Here is a 15,805-nt window from a genome sequence, read left to right as displayed (position 1 = left end):
TCCACCTTCCTACTGCAGTATCTGAAAATCACTGTCTGTTCTATCCTCTGCCTGACCCTCTCTGGCATTCTCGGGATCTACATTTTGATGGAAATGTAATGCTCTGGAACCCTAGGCATATATGAACCAGAAACATGTATGCAGACTCTACTTACAGACAGCAACATAGTTGGAAATATAGTAATCACAGTTGGATAGGAACAAATATTTTATATCTGTTTCTCAGAGATCTGGATTCCACTAAAACTGATTCATGGGTGTCAGGGCATTAGGGGTATGGACTGATAACAAACCCCTCCCTTTTCAGTGCCAAACCAACTTAGAAATAAAAACAAGAGGTCAGATCAATATCCAAATACATTATTCCTTGTAAAGCTGATTTAGAAACTATGGCTTAATGTTGACCAAAAAAGACTTCCAATATTTCCCCCTAGCCTTGACTTTAGAACCTGAACAAAAAAAAGTTCATCTGAAGAACAGTCAGTTACCCACCCAGTGTAGGGAGGGTCTTCACCTGCCTTCCACTTCTCCTGTTCAGAATCCAGAGGAGAAAGAGAGACTAGATGTACTCATTGATCACTGAGTAAGTTTGCCTTACTAATAGGCAAACATGGACCAATGGATTTGATGGGACCAATGGATAAGATTTCCCATCCACCAAATAAGTCACATTTTCTCCTGGCTCTGGGAATGAGCCAGATAAAGGTGAAGAGTAGGCAGTGTTTCTACTCAATATTTGTGAGAAGACCAAAGGTGTTGTCAATGCATAGACAGAAATGGAATGAGGTGGGAAAGTTTTACTCATTTGACCAACTTCTTTTCATTCACGTAGTATATGCTGAAGGTAGCCGCTAGAAGAATTGACTTCTGGAAAGATAATTCCCCTCACAATTGCTTGATCTTGAGTATTTTTATTTTTGTGTTAAAGAACTGATGTTGGTTTGTGTACACTGAAATAATGGGGGGAAGTTCTGTGTGGAAGGAAAAGAAAGTTTCCTTTCTTTTCTAGAGCCTTATATTCAGGCTATCTGAGTATCCCTATTCGTGGGATGAGTGTCCACAACAAACTCCACAATCCCGTGTCTGGTCATTGGAGGTTTGTATCAGAGTGACACTTGGAAGCATGGTATAAAGAGGAAATATGCATTTGTCAAATGAAAAATTAAAACGTAAAAAAAAAAGTTTAAAAGGGAAAAACAGAATGAGAAGGGCAGGGACTTGATTAGAGTTTTGTCAACTGGGACAAACATTGCAGTTTTAGCCAAATATTTGCCATCTTTGTAGTGGAAGACTTTGACATGTAAGTTCTAGATTATAATTTCATTTATAAATAACTGTGTAGCTTAATGAGATGGCCCCTGTTAGTATCTTAGGCCATCTATTGAAGGTTTACTAAATTCTTCCAAGGCATGTGAGTCAGTGCTCCTCAGCAAAGCAGTGACAAACCTGCTTTTCCCTGGTTTCCCCAACTGTGTAAAACCTTATTAAAGAATTCCCGAACAATATAAAGTTCCCTCAGCAAGACGGAACTTCCCAAGCTCTTGTCTCAGGAGAGAATGTGGATTATAGAAAGATTGTGGGTGTGAGTGGAGTGGGAAGTTATTTAGGTAATACGATTTTCAGGCTCGGCGCAGTGGCTCACACCTCTAATCCCAGCACTTTGGGTGGCCGAGGCGGGCAGATCACAAGGTCAGGAGATGGAGACCATCCTGGCTAACAGGGAGAAACCCCATCTCTACTAAAAATACAAAAAAAACTAGCCGGGCGCCTGTAGTTGCAGCTACTCGGGAGGCTGAGGCAGGAGAACTGCGTGAACCCAGAAGGCGGAGCTTGCAGTGAGCCAAGATCGCGCCACTGCACTCCAGCCTGGGCGACAGAGCCAGACTCCGTCTCAAAAAAAAATAATTTAAAAAAAAAGTTAAAGAGGCCAAAAAACATCATTTAAAACACGATATAAATTTTCATCAGACATAAAAGATACAAAAATATTTTCATTTAATAAACATCTTTGCATGTCACACATTTAATGGGAAACAAAATGTTAACAGCCTAGTGATACAATTTTATTATCTTTTAGATTTTTTTTTGTCAGCACTTACTCTTTCTGTTTTGTTTTGCATTTGAGATGGAGTCACTCTGTCGCTCAGACTGGAGTGCAGTGGCACGATCTTGGCTCACTGAAACCTCTGCCTCCTGGGTTCAAGTGATTCTCCCACCTCAGGCTCCCGAGTAGCTGAGACTATAGGCATGCACCACCACACCCAGCTAATTTTTGTATTTTTAGTAGAGACAGGATTTCACCATATTGGCCAGGCTGGTCTTGAACTCCTGACCTCAAGTGATCCACCAGCACTGGCCTCCCAAAGTGCTGAGAATACAGGCATGAGCCACTGCAGTCAGCCAGCACATATTCTTGTTATGCTTTTAAAACTAATTATTGATTTAGATTTTACTCATTAGTAGATTCTAGTGCAGAAGCTACAGAGCCCCAGTCCCCAGCCTTTTTGGCACCAGGCACCAGTTTTGTGAAAGATAATTTTTCTACAGATGGGGGTTTGGGGGATGGTTTCAGGATGATGATTCAAGCGTATTACATCTATCGTGCACTTTATTTCTATTATTACTACATTGTAATACATAATGAAATAATTACACAACTCATCATAATGTAGAATGAATGGGAGTCCTGAGCTTGTTTTTCTGTAACTTGATGGTCCCATCATGAAGAGATAGGAGACAATGACATATCATCAGGCATTAGAGTCTCATAAGGAGCATGTGACCTAGATCCCTTGAACGTGCAGTTCACAGTAGGGTTTTCACTCCTGTAAGAATCTAATGCCTTTGCTGATCTGACGGGAGGCAGAGCTCAGGTGATAATGTGAGCAACAGGGAGCGGCTGGAAATACAGATGAAGCTTCACTCGCTTGCCTGCCACTCACCTCCTGCTGTGCAGCCTGGTTCCAAACAGGTCGTGGACCTGTCCGTGGCCTGGGGGTTGGGGACTCCTGCTATAGAGGATTCAGATTTAAATTCAGAAGTTAGAATGAAAAAGAATTATATTCTTTATCTAAATGATTTCACAGTTAACTAAGAGAAAGTCAGTATAAGCTGAAAAGTTTATCAGTGTTAATAAGAATGAAAAATATGTACAATATGCAATTACTATTAAATATAATTTGCCCATAGTTGCACACTGAATTCATTATCACGGCGGTTAAGTATCAGAGCTTCTGGTTTCTCACTCTTCATTCATGTATTCAGCAACCATGTGCTAAGGTACTAGGACAAGCACTAGAATTACAAGATAAAGATGATACGGTCCACCCCTCAACAACTGTATGCTATAATCTGAAAAAACAAACAGGCAATTCCCATACAGAGTCATACATACAATGACAGGCATAAGACAGCACTTACTGGAAGACTTAGAAGGGATACGAGCCCCAGGTTTGTGTCAATATTGTAGGCTTTTTGGTAGAGGCAATTCATAGGTTGATATCTGAAGGGGAAGGAAAACACAGGTAGGATAGAGGGAAGAAGTAAATGCAAAGGGCTGGAGGTGAAGACGATCACTGTGGAGCTCCATGTAGTCTAGTTTGGCTGGATGCTAGAACAAAGGTGCAGAGTATGGTAAGTGGCGAAAGATAAGGCTGAATAACTTGACAAGAACCACACTGATGTGAGAGTTTTGATTCCAGGCTAAGGAATTTTCAACTTTTCCCGGGGCAAAAGTAAACCAATGACGAAGTCAATGACTAGAGATTTAAAATGTCACTGGTCAAGTGACTGCTTGTGACCTGTAATTGCTTAACTAATTTTTATCACATGAGTGTGGGGGCTGTTAGCCTTAAATCACTGCCGTAACCTTGAGAAGTTGATGATGCCTTTGTTTTCTGAGAACAGTTTCAGTGTGCAGGCTGACAGTTCTATAGGGGTGGCAGAAGAAAAGTGTAGGGCCAGAAAAAAAGAGATATACAGACTTCTTGCGATTTTTTTAAAGCTATGGAACATGATGAATTAACAAGGCATAAGTATACTCTTCACTATGAATGTTTATGTTTTCACATCTTTCACTAGATGTGTGTAAGAAAAAATATTTAACGTAGCATTTATTAACCAAGCAATTGAGAGGAATACCGTTCACTACTTAGAGTTTATTTCAGAAATCAATGATTTGAATTTAATTCATAAATTTTGGCAACATACCTTCATCTAGCTCTTGAACACCTGCAGCATCTGAAATAAATCAAATATTACTTATAATGTTTCAGTCAAACAAGAGACATTATCATGTAAACCCACTGTAAGTCAAGGAGTACTGTAGATTGATTATCCCTAATCTAAAAATCTGAAATCCAAAATGCTCTACAATCTGAAACTTTTTGAGCACGGACATGACACCATAACTGCAACGTTCCACACCTGACCTCATGTGACAAGCTCTGGTGAAAACAGTAAAAACTTTGTTACCTGCAAAAAAATTACTGTAAAACATTGTAGAGAATTACCTTCAGGCTATGTGCATAAGGTATATATGAAACATAAATGAATTTCATGTTTAGACTCAGGTACCATCCCCAAGATATTTCATTAGGTATATACAAATATGCCAAAATCTGAAAAAAATCTACTTTTGGTCCCAAGCATTTTGGACAAGGGATATTTAACCCGTCCTACTGGAAAAATAAAATTCCTTTTCAGTATGACAGAAATTAAGAGATCAGCTTACCAAACTTGAACGCTGCAGGATTTTCTCAAGCCTCTCAATTTGGTCATCCTGTTTTTTAATAGTTTTTCTCATCATGGCATTTTCTACTTCAACCCTAAAATGTGCATTTTGAAATAATTACTCTCACACATAATTTTTTTAAAATCATGTAAATTCTAAACAAACTTCTGAAGGTATAATTACACAAATTCTTAGCAATCGCAAAAGTAGATGATTGGCCTACTGTGTCATTTTTCTACCTGTGTTTTGTTGATAATATGCAAAATTTAGGAATAATGTAGAAAAATGATGTATTTCAATATAGCTCACAAATGAAACTTTTTTGGCTTCACAAAGACATACTTATTATCATAACTGATACAATTTTCAAACTACAGTGCTCTTTTGCTTTATAAATACTCAAGTTATTTTGTGTGCTGCTTCAAATTTTACTTTTGTACGTCGCCTTCCATCTCCTTAGTACATCTTATAGTAGCTGTAAAAGTTGATCCTGTATTTCTTGAAACTAAAACAAAGAATTTAAAAAAATTACATTTGAAATGACCTAAACGTCCATCAGTAGATGAATGAATCAACAAAATATATATAAAATATTTTAGACTATCACAATCTTTTCTATTTAAAAAAGGTCATAATCTAGGAGAAATCATCCCATTACCTGTTTTTTGTAATTAATTTTAGTGGGACACTGCTACACCCCTTCACTCTGCATATTGTTCATGGCTACTTTTGTACTATAACTGCAGGGCTGAGTTATTGCAACAAGGATCTTATGGCTCACAAAGCCTCAAATAATACTATCTGGCCCTTTACAGAAAGTTCACAGACCCCTGCTCTAGGACTAAAACACAACATTCTTCTTGCTTTTGAATTACATTTTATCAGTTAAATACTCAAACTTACAAACTGGTAAAATGTGGAAAGATAAAGGATTACCTCATGCTAAGCATTTATATTTTGAATTCCAAACACTACCGCATCAACTATAATTTTATTTTTTGTATGTATGCATTTAGTTTTATTATAGCAAAGCAACTTGCACATTTTTAAATATTTAAAACTAAGCGTCATCTTTCCTTTCTAGGGAAACAACAAGAAAATTTAAAAACAAGAAGGAACAAAATTAAAATCGACAAAGTCAGTTTCAAATAAGATCCTACAGGATCTTATTGACTCTCCCATTGAATAGCAGGACTCAAGTCATCATTAGGAGAGAAGTAATTTAAAAGCATCATCTTAAACTGCAAAGATGTCCATTAAACATGCCAAAGGAGAAGCCTTGTTGTCTAAATGCCCACTTAACCAACCCAAACATCTCAAACCCATCCTTTGCTGACCTTCTATACCCCCCTTTTTAGTTTAGCTTTTTCTATAAATAAGAGAAAATAGATACATGTTGGCAAATGCTAACTGTCCATATTCATATAGAGACAGTATGCTCTCTCAGCCCAATACAAAGAGAGTAAGGATTTTCATTGAAATAAAAATTTATTCAGTAAAATGGCCTTTCTGAACAAGTTAACCTGAAATCTATGAAATAAGTATACACAGGTTCTTTATACACTCAGAAAAGTAGAGACTAAAAATAAGATAATTTTCTGAAACATTCCATTAGACATTATCCTCTGAATTAATCTGGCTTGCCTCACCACGCCAATAGAGAAATCATTAAAAATAGACTGTTTAACAGGAAAAAAAACTCTCTCAACTTCTGTGAGAAATGATGCATAATTCTCAACTTTCCTAAGGTTAAATATTTAAGAAAAAAATACATTTATAAAAAATGGCAGAGTGAAAGCCAGAGATTAAGATATAGGTGTGTTATAATAAAATTTTAATAAATTAATAATAAGGAAAATATAAAAGAAAGCCATCCACTATAAAATTTTAATAAAATTAATTATAATAAAAATACAAGAGAAAGCCATCCACTAAAATTAGTACCCCAAAACACTTTATATTGGTTAACTAGCTACAGATTAACAGTTGTTGGTGTGCAAATTTTCATACATACTTGACTTCTCATCTGGTCTAATTTCTTCCTTGAATCCTGCATCTCATTTTCTAAATAGATGCAGTGACGCGATGAAGCATCCAGCAAAGCTTTTGTTGCTGATTATTTGTTTAAGACATCATCTCGTTTTTGTTGAAGCTGTCTCACAGCTACCTGATAAGATGTTATTTTTGTTACTGATTTTACAAATCACCTTATTATTAAACCATTAATAATATTTAACTCTGAAGTATACACTTTGAAAAATACCACCACACAGACCGATTCACCTTCTTTTCCTCATGTGTACACATTCCTGTGTATTACTGAATCCCGCTAAGGATACAGAAGGTGTTATCTTCCTGCCAAACTGGTATTGTTATTCACACAACATATTCAGCCCACTAGTCATCCCTCCCCTGATGAATCTGCAATGCTTAAAAACCTTCTGAAGTCTCAAAAAGAAATGAGTACGCGGGTGAGACTGATGGTAGTAAATTATACATTGTGGAATGATTTCCCTCTTTTCTTTTATTAGAAACTCAAATCAACCTCAGAGTTCCTCACATTAAATCATCTGCTTAAATCCTTCCAATAGATGTCTATCTCAGAAGAAAAGTAAAATTCCAGTGGCCTTAGATGCTCTAAGTAACCTGCCCTCCACCTCCCGCCCTGACTCAGCTGCTGTATCTCTCCTCCCTACTCACTCCATTCCTACTCTACATGAATCCTGCCACTCCTCGTTAGTCTGAAATCCTCCTTAGTCTGAAAATGGGGATCCAGTGTCAAACTAATAAATCACAGATAGCTATGCCTCTCTTTGTCCTGGACAAAGTTATATCCAAATGATAGTAATTGAGCCTTGAAATAAAAAGTATGAGCAAATTTTTTATTTAAAAACTGAAAGTAAATTATAAATGCCAGTGGGAAGATTAAATCAAACATGATTTGGCTAAAATTTACTGCATTTTCCACATATTATAATATAAGTAAAATTAGATGCCTTTAAAGAATAGAATGATCATATCTATACATAATTTGAGATTGAAATAGTTTCAGATTTAAGTCAAATTGACATGAAGAAAAACAAAATTTTACCAACTAAGACATTTAAAGCTACTGAAGAAAAGTAATTATGAAATAGGGAATACACTTCAGTTCATCTAGGAAATCTGAAATTAACTGTCAAAGTACCCCACTTAATTGAATCAATTTCAAAATACCATTTTAGGTATGAGCATTTCCATATATCTGATTTATCATGGTCTTAAAATGTTGCAACATAAATACATTAAAATTATTATTTCCGCAGTATAAGACTACATTATTAATATTAGTCTATATTAACATCTTGTAACTTAAAATTTTATAAGTGACACATTGACTTTAATCAGAGGAAAGCATCTCTCAGTTCTAACTTTGACTTGCTGGAAACAAGGAATGTTTCTAAGCTGATATAGCAGATATATTTATCATATGTATCCTTTTTTATATTCAACTAGATCCAACATTCAGCTGTAACCAAATATTACTTAAAATTTTACTTCAGGAAGTTCGAAAAATACTTATTTTTCTTGATACTTTCTTCTCTTTCTGCTTTCTCTTTTTCATATTGGCGTTCTTTTTCTTTCAAATGATTCAATTCATTGACCAACCTTTTATTGTCTTCTTCTAGTAAAACACATCGCTTTCTGCACTCAGCTTGAAGGTTTTGTACTCTAGCATCACATCTGGCTTGAATATTAAGTATTGCTTTTTCTTGATTGTCAGCTTGGTTGCGAGCATCATCCAGTTGCTGTTGAAGCAACATATTTTGTTTTTTTAGTTGACAAAATCTTTCCTGCTTTTCTATGCATTTTTCCATTGTATTGTATTCACTTTGGTACATTTTTTCAATGTCCTTCATTTGACTCTGTTTTTGCTTTAGCTCACTTTGCACGTGTTCAAAAACCAAAGCCTTTTCTTTCAGAGCCTCTCTTGTGTAATGGAGCTCAGTTTCGAGGACTCTGGACTTACTCTCAGCTTTAGAAAGTTGCTGAGAAAGAATCAGAACACAAGAATTCAAATTTTCCTGTAAATGACACCATTTATCTACTGTGTCCTGGAAAGCAAGCTCTTGGTCTCTTTCTGATGAGTGACTTTGATCATGATCACATAGCAGCATTCAGTCTACAACAGTATGATTGCATTTCTGTTTCCAGTCTTTGCCTGCTCTGTCTTTCCTTCTCCAGCTTGGAACGGAGCGTTGTGTTTTCATCCGTCAGAGCAGCAAGCTGTCCACTATAACAGGCTATCATTTTTGCTAATGTTTCCCCGTTCCGTTTTAGAGCCTTTTGAAGGTCTTCATGCTTTCTTTTCATAACTTCAAAGTCTTTTAAGTATTTCTTTTCCAGGTTTTGGTTTTTTATTGTGTCTATTTCCAGCCTGAGCCTGGCAATTTCATCTTGCATCAAGCGGTTTTCATGCAGCAGGTCTTCTTCTTTTTCATCAGTTTCAGAAATCTAAGTAAAACAAAGAAAACTTATAACTAGTATCCAATAGGATAACATTGTGATTGCTACTGAAATTAAATAATAACCTGCACATTTATACAATGAGAGGTTGCCATAACTGGATATCTAACTGGGAAAAAAGAAGTTGAGTCAAAACCTCAAACCTCATACAGCATAAATTCCCCAAAGTTCAAAAGTTTATTTGAAGACAGTGAATCCATGAAAGCAAAAAAGAAACCACTAGATAATTTTTTTAAATTTCAGGATTAAAAAAGGCTTTTACTGAATTACAACAAATTGCAAGGCATAAAGAATTAATAACTATGACCACATTAAAAAATTGGGTTTACACTCTAACATCTAAACTATACCTCTCCCTACAGTGAGAGCCTTAGCTTGGCAGATATTTGGACAGATGAATCATATTTTCCAAATTCTTTAAGTTCCCTTTTTCTGAAATATTGTATAGATATTCTACTTTTCTAATATTGTTATGGTCAGTTTTAAGAATGACATTTATTGATAAATGATAAGTCTAGGCATTGTACTAAGCACTTTTACATGCACAAATCAATGAACTCATTTAGTTATAATTCTATAGCAAAAGGTTAAAAATATAAGCAAGCTGCAGGATTTTTCCCAGCTTTTCTGACTCTACTCCTAGTGCTCTTCCACCAAATCAGTAACTTCTGTGAGGTAGATATATACATACAAAAATAATCTTCTATTTCAAGACACCAAAAGTCAAGAAAGTTAAATTTATAAAGCTCTTCTTAGAAAATCATGAGATTATTTGCTATTGTGATAACTTTTATTTCTTTTCCATAACATTTGAAATGTAATTGACATGAAATAGGGGAAAATATGCTGAACTATGTCACTAGGAACAAAATACTTACAATATCATTAAGTATATATTATAGAATAGCATTGTTTTCAAAAGGCCTTTGAACTAAAATAAAATATTTCAAGATTTATTATAAATAATTGTAGCTATAAATGCCATGATTCATTTTTAAGATGAAATAAAATTTGGGGATTGTTTAGGCCTAAATAATATACATTAAAGAGATATTATAAGTAATATTAATAAGAGTTGAAATATGAAGTTTTACCAAACATTAATTTACCTGATTTGAATTATTTCCTCCTGTCTTCAATTCCACCTCCGCTGATTTGAGAGCCAGTTTAATTTGTTTTGTCACATCAGCTTCTATCCTATATTGATCTTCTGTTATTCTTAACTTTTCCCTAACTTTTTGGTGCAACTCTTCAACATTTCTTCTTTTTTTTTTCTTGCTGTATGGCAAATCTGTAAACATACTTATCTTAGAATTTATCTTATCAGTGAGGACTAAGCTGTAATTTTTTATCTTGCCCAAATTCCTACCTAAGGGGTCCAGGGAGTCATGCCCTACAAACCATGGATTCTCATCAGATGGGTTTTATTTGACCCTGTGACTTGCTTTTCAATCTGACTCTGGCATAACATTATGAGACAAGGAAGAAAATATTTAATTCAAAATATATTTCCTTGCCATGCCTTGAAATTGCCCTGCAAAGTCTCTTGTGGGAAAATCTACATTTTATAGAGAACCCCCTTTCCCCTTTGTTTTCCTTCCTTTCTATACAGATCCAGGGCATAATCAGCTAAGAGCCAGGCACCCTTTTGGGTCCAATAAGAAACATTTTACAACCTGCTGTCTCTGAAGTCTGCTGAGAGATTCCTCTGCACAATAAAACTTGATGCCCACAATCATTTATCTTAACCTGAACATTTATTTCCATTAATCCCAGGTCTTCAAATAAATTCAACCAATTGTCAACCAGAAAATGTTTAAATTTACCTATAGCCTGGAAGCCCCAGCTTTGAGTTGGCCTGCCTTTCTGAACAAAACCAATGTATTTCTTAAATGTATTTGATTGATGTCTCATGCCTCTCTAAAATGAATAAAACCAAGCTGCGCCCCGACCACCTTGGGCACTTGTTCTCAGGACCTCCTGAGGGCTGTGTCGGGGGCCGCGGTCACTCATATTTGGCTCAGAATAAATCTCTTCAAATATCTTACAGAGTTTGACTCTCTTTGTTGATATTAGAAAATAAAACATTCACACATTGGTTTATTATCCTAATAAAGTTTCTATGTTCTTAAATACTATTTTTCTTTCTAGTTCTCATGTTTTTAATTTCTCACCTCAATCTCATCCAAAGGACATGTATAAGTTGAAATGTATTGATAAAAGAACATCCTGCATAAGTTTCTGTTACTAGCAACTCTAGCAAATATTATGAAAAAGGATGTTGAAAATTATTCAGTAAAGTTACAAGATAAAAATTATCTTTTCTTCACACAGTAATTACTCCTCAATTACGATGAATCATTTAGAGTTAATTAACATAAAGTTACTTTTTATAAACAAGCTGATACATTCACTAGAAATACATTTTCATCTTCATGAAACATTCATTGCAAGTATCCCTAAACATAATTTACATTGTAAGACAGCATTTTTGATGTCTTTATGAAACATATATCAGCAGATTACTGTAATCCAAGACGAGGTTAAGAATGTAATACGTTACCCTACACTTTTTAAGATTGTTTTTTGGTAACACTTTCAGTCTATCCTGTTGATTAGTATGTATTTTATAACCAATTTTAAAATCGGTTTTGGAACAACACAAGATCTAATATTTAATTAAACAATAAAGAATAATACATGTCTTCAGCATAAAACTGAATTAATTTTATCTACATAGCAGAGAGAGAGATATTGAATAAGCTAATCAGTAATCACTTTCCATTTTACTTTTTATTCCCTGCATATTAAGAATAAAACTGGATATTTTTTTTTTTTTTTTTTTTTTTGAGAGGGAGTCTCGTACTATCGCTGGGCTGGAGTGCAATGGTGCAATCTCAGCTCACTGGAACCTCTGCCTCCCAGGTTCACGTGATTCTCCTGCCTCAGCCTCCTGAGTAGCTGGGATTACAGGTGCAACCACCACACCTGGCTAATTTTTTGTATTTTTAGTAGAGATAGCATTTAACTATGTTGGGCAGACTGGTCTCGAACTCCTGACCTCGTGATCTGCCCACCTCAGCCTACCAAAATGCTGGGATTACAGGCATAAGTCACTGCACCCGGCTGATAATTTTTAAAATAATTATTCTGGGTAAAGAAAAATATCTGTTTTATACTCTGTTGGTTGAATTATAAATTAATATAAACTTTCTTAAGAACAATTTAGAAATATTGATCAAAGATCTAAAACAGATCTAAAAAAGTTTCTATACTTTAACCAGAAGAATTTATCCAAAGTAAATAATTAGAAATGTAGAAAACTATGTGTATATAAAAGATGTTCCTTGTAGCATTATTACAAAAACTTTTTAAAACCTAAAATTCAATTCATCAATTAAATAATGAGATTTCCAAAGGGTAAAATTCTATACAGCCATTTAAACTATGATTTAAAAGAATATGCATTTAATTATTAGAGAAGTATTCGCAATTAAGAACTTGTGATATTATATCCAATAATTTCACACTCCATAAGATTAAGAAGCTTTCTTCCCTGTTAAATCCTAGAAGGAAAGTTTGCAATTACAAAACTTCTCCTTATACGTCTTTAATATAAAACAATAGTTCAAACATTTATTTAAAATTAGGTCATACTTCAAAAGAACCTACAGAGTTCTTTTTCCAATTCAAGTCTTTCATGCTCTAACTGCGATTTTATTTCTTCTTTTTCAGATAGTCTCTTTTGTAGTACACTAGCCTTATTTTTCATTTTTTGAATTTTTACTCTAAGTTGCTCACAATGATTATCTCTAAGTTCTATTGATCTTTTACATAAACAAAATGTATTTTTAATTTTCAATAGGTGAACACAATCTGTAACTGAGAAAAAACAAAGTAGAGATAAAATACATGAGTAGATTTTTGGATATAAAGGACTGTACATTTTTAACATGTATTCATTCATACATTGAACAAATATGTACATATTGAGTGCCTACAAGGTGGAAGATATTATAGTAAACTCTGCAGATAAGACAACACCTCTGCTATTGTTTTAGCTTAAAGTATAGTGAAGAACCAAGATAAAAAGGTGACAGTTATAAACTCAGATAGGTCCCGTAAAAAAAAAAAAACAAACCATAGTTACATGATTGCATAAGATAATTTGATCTATACTTCACCCAGGGAAGATTTCCCTGAGGAAGAGATGCTACACTGAGAAATGAAGGATGAGAAAGAAGCAGTTAAGCAAAGAGGAAAGCAAAGCACTCTGGCCAGTTTGCAGCATGTGCTGTGCTGAAGCTCTGCTGCAATCTGTTACTAGCTCTGATGGAGTAACAGATACTGATTTTTCATCTTATCTGAATGAATAAAAAACAAAACAGACAAGATACATTAAACAATGATTTTCAACACAGTGGACTTCAGGCAATGAAGATGGTAGGTGATCACTGAAAGACAGAAAACAAATATAGCAGGCCTTACAAATGTCCCAGCTCTTTTGACAGAGTTTTGAGGCCATGACAAAGGGAGAAAATCTGACATAGAGCTGGGGTGATGAAGCTGAGAGGCTAGTAAAACTAAAGCAGATAGAGATCACAGGACAGAAAACTGGAGAGAAAAAAGCAGTAAAGGAAACAAATCCTGGAGATGTGCAGAGATTCTCTCTTGGGTATTTAGTGGAGTAATGAAAAGTGCTTGCGTGCTAGGAAACTTCCTAAGAACAATGGAAAATAAAATTAAACAAAAATGGTTAAAGAAAATTAGCAGAAACTACGTCTGGGGTTCACACAATGACTGGAAGAGGGTCCATTCCCATGAGCCAGGCCAAAATACCACATACTTCACAGGACAATGACTATTCAGAAAGGTCTTGCCTCAGGAGTGAGGGATTACCCCAAATCTAAAAGCAAGAATGGAAAGATTATAAGTAAATCTCTGTACTCCAAATAAAACTCAAGACAATAAGTGAAGGCAGGGAAGGTTTTTTTAAAATAAAAAACAAACCATACTTGTAGAGACGCAAATTACATTGTCAGAAGTAAAAACTATAGTGGCTGGAAATAAACACAAATTAGAGATAACAAAGGGAAAATTCCTAAATTTGACATGATAAACTGCAAGAAACTTTCAAGCAGCTAATAGATAACTCCCCAAATAAAAAAGAAGAGGCAGAAAAAAAATTAAAGAGAAAATGGCCAAAAATATTCTAACCTTAATACAAACCATAATTCCACAGATTCAGGAAGGGTCTAGGACAGAAAAAAATGAAAACGTATCATTGTCATTTTTTATACTATCTATGATGTATAATATTACTGAAGGTGAACTGTGATAAGTTAAAATTATATACTAAAAATCCTAAACACTAAGATAGCAAAACAGTTATCACTAATAAACTCAAAAATATATATAAAATTGAATCATAAAAAACAGTTGACTAATCTAAAAGAAAGCAGGAAAAGAAGGGGAACAAAGAACAGTTGGGACTAATAGCAATCAAACAGCTACTAGACAAACATAACTATATCAATAATCACATTATAAATGACACTTGTCTAAGAACCTCAACTATAATACAGACTGTCAGGCTCAGCAAGAAAGCAAGACCCAACTACAGGCTGCCTAGAAGAAATGCACTTTAAATGTAAAGACACAAATTGGTTGTAAGGATGGAAAAAGATACATGCTAACAGTTGCCAGACGCAGCTGAGCAGGAGTGGCTGTATTAATACCAAAGTAGATTTCATAGCAAAAAAAAAAAAAAAATCCAGCAATAAATAACAAAAGGTCATGTCACAATAGTAAAAGGTTCAGTTAATCAACAAAACATAACAATCCTAAGTCTTTATGCCCCTAATAACAAACCAGCCTCACAATATATGAGACCAAAGTGGATAGAACTACAAAAAGAAACAGACAATTTCTAAGTAATCTGAGGTTTCAATACCCTTTACTCAATAAGTGATAGAACAAGAAGGCAGAAAATCAGTGAGAATAGACTTGAACAACACTATGCTTTTCAAGTACCCACGGAACACTTACCAAAACAAACCATATTTTAGGCCATACAACAATTCTCAATTAAAGGATTGAGTCAGAAGGATTTAAGTCATACAAAGTGCCCTGACCACAAATCAATCAGATTAAAGACCAATAACAAAAATAACTCTGGGAAATACTCAAATATTTGGAAACTAAGTAACACACATCTAAATAACCCTGGGTCAAACAGGTAATGAAAATAGAAATAGAAATTAGAAAATATTCTGAACTGAATAAAAATTTGTCAACCAGAATTTGTGGAATGCAGTTACAGCTGTACTTGAAGACAAATTTTTAGCACTGCCGAATGTCTATATTAGAAGAGTCTTAAATCAGTGACCTTGACTTCTACCTTAAGCAACTAGATAAAAGAAGAGTGAATTAAACCCAAAGCAAGCGGAGGAAAGGAAATAATAAACATCTGCTGTGGTCTGAATGTTTGTCTTCCCCAAAATTTATATGCTGAAAGCCAATCACAGATGTGACGGTATTAGGAGGGGGATTTTTACAGGTAGTTGG

General features: G+C 34.8%; 1 protein-coding gene and 1 pseudogene across 1 annotated transcript in view; both read right to left on the bottom strand.

Annotated features, from left to right (window-relative positions):
* Positions 1-3,796: 3,796 nt before the first annotated feature.
* On the bottom strand, positions 3,797-7,039 carry LOC129029983 (ankyrin repeat domain-containing protein 36B-like; annotated as a pseudogene).
* LOC129024844 (ankyrin repeat domain-containing protein 36C-like) overlaps positions 7,007-15,805 on the bottom strand; it is a 41,772-nt gene continuing 32,973 nt past the window's right edge. Inside the window, 3 exon segments of the mRNA XM_063648570.1 lie at positions 7,007-8,881; positions 8,883-9,226; positions 10,348-10,529. Of these exon segments, the coding sequence (XP_063504640.1) occupies positions 8,266-8,881; positions 8,883-9,226; positions 10,348-10,529 (1,142 nt within the window). The 3' untranslated portion in view covers positions 7,007-8,265.

This window comes from Pongo pygmaeus, chromosome 12 (assembly GCF_028885625.2).
Source record: "Pongo pygmaeus isolate AG05252 chromosome 12, NHGRI_mPonPyg2-v2.0_pri, whole genome shotgun sequence".
Classification (NCBI taxonomy): domain Eukaryota; kingdom Metazoa; phylum Chordata; class Mammalia; order Primates; family Hominidae; genus Pongo; species Pongo pygmaeus.
Note: the sequence above shows the minus strand (reverse complement) of the source record. Positions and strands in the feature narration are given on the sequence as shown.